General features: G+C 45.5%; 1 protein-coding gene across 1 annotated transcript; it reads left to right on the top strand.

Annotated features, from left to right (window-relative positions):
- Positions 1-1407: 1407 nt before the first annotated feature.
- On the top strand, positions 1408-2346 carry LOC126496220 (olfactory receptor 2A2-like). The gene has a single exon (XM_050133766.1). It carries the CDS (start codon positions 1408-1410, stop codon positions 2344-2346), a length of 939 nt encoding a protein of 312 aa, XP_049989723.1.
- The last annotated feature ends 623 nt before the right edge of the window (positions 2347-2969 follow it).

Raw genomic sequence — 2969 nt, 5'->3', positions numbered from 1 at the left:
CTAAGAAAAGTGAAAAGTTATGCAGGAAAACACACATACACACAAATAAAGAGAGAGAGAGAGAGAGAGAGAGAGAGAGAGAGAGAGAGAGAGAGAGAGAGAGAGAGAATGTTAGTGGATTGGATGTAGACACAAGATTCTTGTGAAGACTCAGCTAAGGTGGCCCAAGAACAAGCAGGCTGAAGCCAGGTGCTTTGGTGACAGCACCCACACTGTTCTATTCTCAGGCATCAGCCATGCAGACGACACCCCCTGGAAGAGGTGCTTTTCCCTGCTCACATATGGAAGCTGAGGCTCAGGGGTGTGTGTGTGAGGAACGGAAATAGTTGAGTCAATAAGCTGGCTTTTGTAAGGAGAAAAAACAGGGGTAGACATGTGGGAGAGTGATAGCTGACTGTGAGCATCCTGGGTGCAGACTGGTTTCATAGGGACACTGTGTAGCTTGGACCCGAGTCTTGGTTGTTTGTGTGCCATTCAGAAATACACTTACCATTTAATGAGCATATACTATACGTTAGACCTCTTTCAGGGTGATTTTCATGGTAGATAACTCAGTTTTCTTCTTATGTGTTTATTTCCATTTTATACTTTTAGAAGCGGTCTCAAAGGCTCGGAGAAAGGGTAAATGGCTCACTCAAGCAGTCACTCAGGAGCAAGAAGTGGCCTGTGATATAAGCAGTTAGAGACATTCTGGTCTGTGTACCCTATTGAGTGTAAAATTTAGGAGAAAAAGAAAAGAACTTAATGTCTTTGAAGGGACCAAGTGGAGTCTCACCCTATCTCAGGCATTTGAATTGCCAGTTTGCATAGAATTTTAAAAGTATTTTATTTCTACTTTTATGTCTTAGTGTTTTGCCTGAATGTATATATGTACACCATGTATGTGTCTGGTGCCTGCAGAGGCCAGAAGAGGGCATTAGAACCCCTGGAGCTGGAATTACAGACACCACATGGGTGCTGGGGATCCAGGTCCTCTGAAAGAGCGTTGGGTGCTCGTAACTGTTAAGCCATCCCCTCCTACATAGAGTTTTTACACCATATTTATCTCTAATCACTTGGCTGTCTGAAGGAGACTTAAATGCCTTAATAGGAGGAAGACTCTGGCAAGGAGAATTAGGTAATCTTTTCCAGGGCTTTCATTTCATAGCAGGAGAAACTGAGGCTGAGAAGGGAGCTACTGCTTTAGAGGCAGAGCCAGCACCGTGTATGAATCTCAGTTCTTCATAAGCTTCCTGGGAGTGGTTCCAGAGGACAGTGACAGGTAAAGTGGGTAGTCCTATTAAGAGGGATATAATGGAGTTTCATAAAATTTGGCTGCGGATCACTAATTAACCCCAACTCTAGTGCATGCCTTAGCTAATCCCCTGTGTGAATTGATGCCTTCTTCTTCATTAAGGATAGAGCGTAATGCAAGCTCCCAATAAGACCTTTGTGACAGAATTCATTCTTCTGGGCTTCTCCCTGAGCCCCAGGGCCACACCTCTGCTCTTCTCGGCCTTTCTGACGATTTACCTGTTGATCATTCTGGGCAATGGCTTGATCTTCATCCTCATCTGCTTGGACTCACACCTCCATACCCCCATGTATTTCTTCATTGGCATCCTTTCCATGTTGGACTTAGGCTATACCACCACAACTGTACCCCAGATGTTGGCACATCTGGTCAGCCAGAGGAAGACAATCTCTTACTCCAGTTGTGTGACTCAAATGTACATTTTCTTGGTGTTTGGTGTCACAGAGTCTTGGCTCTTTGCCATAATGTCCATAGACAGGTATGTAGCCATCTGCCACCCACTCAGGTACAGGGTCATCATGAGCCCATGTCTGTGTGGGGTAATGGTCATTTTCTGTGGACTCTGTGGTGTCACCTCTGCTCTTGTTTACACCATATTTGCCATGCGCCTCCCCTACTGTGGCCCCAACAAGATCAATCACTTCTTCTGTGAAGTCCCTGCAGTCTTAAAGCTGGCTTGTGCAGACACCTCCGTCAATGACCAAGTAGACTTCATTCTTGGGTTCAGTGTTATACTGATTCCCTTGTCCATTATCCTCGTCATCTATGTCAACATCTTTGCATCCATCCTGAAGATCCGTTCAGCACAGGGGCGACTGAAAGCATTCTCTACCTGTGCATCACACATAACTGTGGTCACCATGTTCTGTGTGCCAGCCATGGTCATGTACATGAAGCCTGGTTCTAAGGCCTCGCCAGAAGAGGACAAGAAACTTGCCCTGTTCTACAACGTCATCTCTGCTTTTCTCAACCCTGTTATTTACAGCCTCCGGAACAAAGATGTGAAAAGGGCTTTCCTCAAGGTAACAGGCCGGGGTAGACCCCCAGAATGAGTCCTTAGAAAGACATGGACAGTACTCTTCCTATGTCATCATTGTTCAAGAACTGATTCACGTGACAGCAGGACCCATGCACACTCCCCCTTCTACCTCTCATTTTATTTCTGTACAGGTTCTTTGAGGGAGCACCCCCTTATTTGCTGGTGGAACAGGGCACTATGAAATGTCTCCCAGGCATGCCAGCCCTCATCTTCCCCCTTTTTCTATAGGGGCTAGGAGTTTCATAAAGCAAGAGCTGTCTGAATCATCAAAACCTTTTACTAAAATAAAGGGAATTAACTTGGGAGGCTGCCCCATGACTACATCTTGAGAAAGGCTCACTGCATTGTGGAAACCATATACATGCATCAAGTGAGCTGGATACAGGGCAAGGACATGAACTTGGAGGAAGAATGAGCTGAAACTCATTCTCTGCACTCTGGGGACACATTAAGACTTCCAAATACACCATTCTCTCTCTTTACCCTTAACCCAACCCTTGTTGGCTCCTACTCTCCATCAGGTTGTGGTTTAAACTAAGATTCCCAAAATAGACTTTCCATGAGACCCAAAGAGTTGAGCATGAGCCTTAAACCATCCTGTACTTTCCTCCCATGAGAAAGACAGGCATGGTGGTG

The sequence above is a fragment of the Alexandromys fortis genome, unplaced genomic scaffold, assembly GCF_014885135.2.
Source record: "Alexandromys fortis isolate MF-2015 unplaced genomic scaffold, M_Fortis_MF-2015_v1.1 scaffold_1897, whole genome shotgun sequence".
Classification (NCBI taxonomy): domain Eukaryota; kingdom Metazoa; phylum Chordata; class Mammalia; order Rodentia; family Cricetidae; genus Alexandromys; species Alexandromys fortis.
Note: the sequence above shows the minus strand (reverse complement) of the source record. Positions and strands in the feature narration are given on the sequence as shown.

Excerpts from the sequence above, each read along its gene's own strand:
- LOC126496220 (XM_050133766.1), top strand. The coding sequence starts at position 1,408 with ATGCAAGCTCCCAATAAGACCTTTGTGACAGAATTCATTCTTCTGGGC.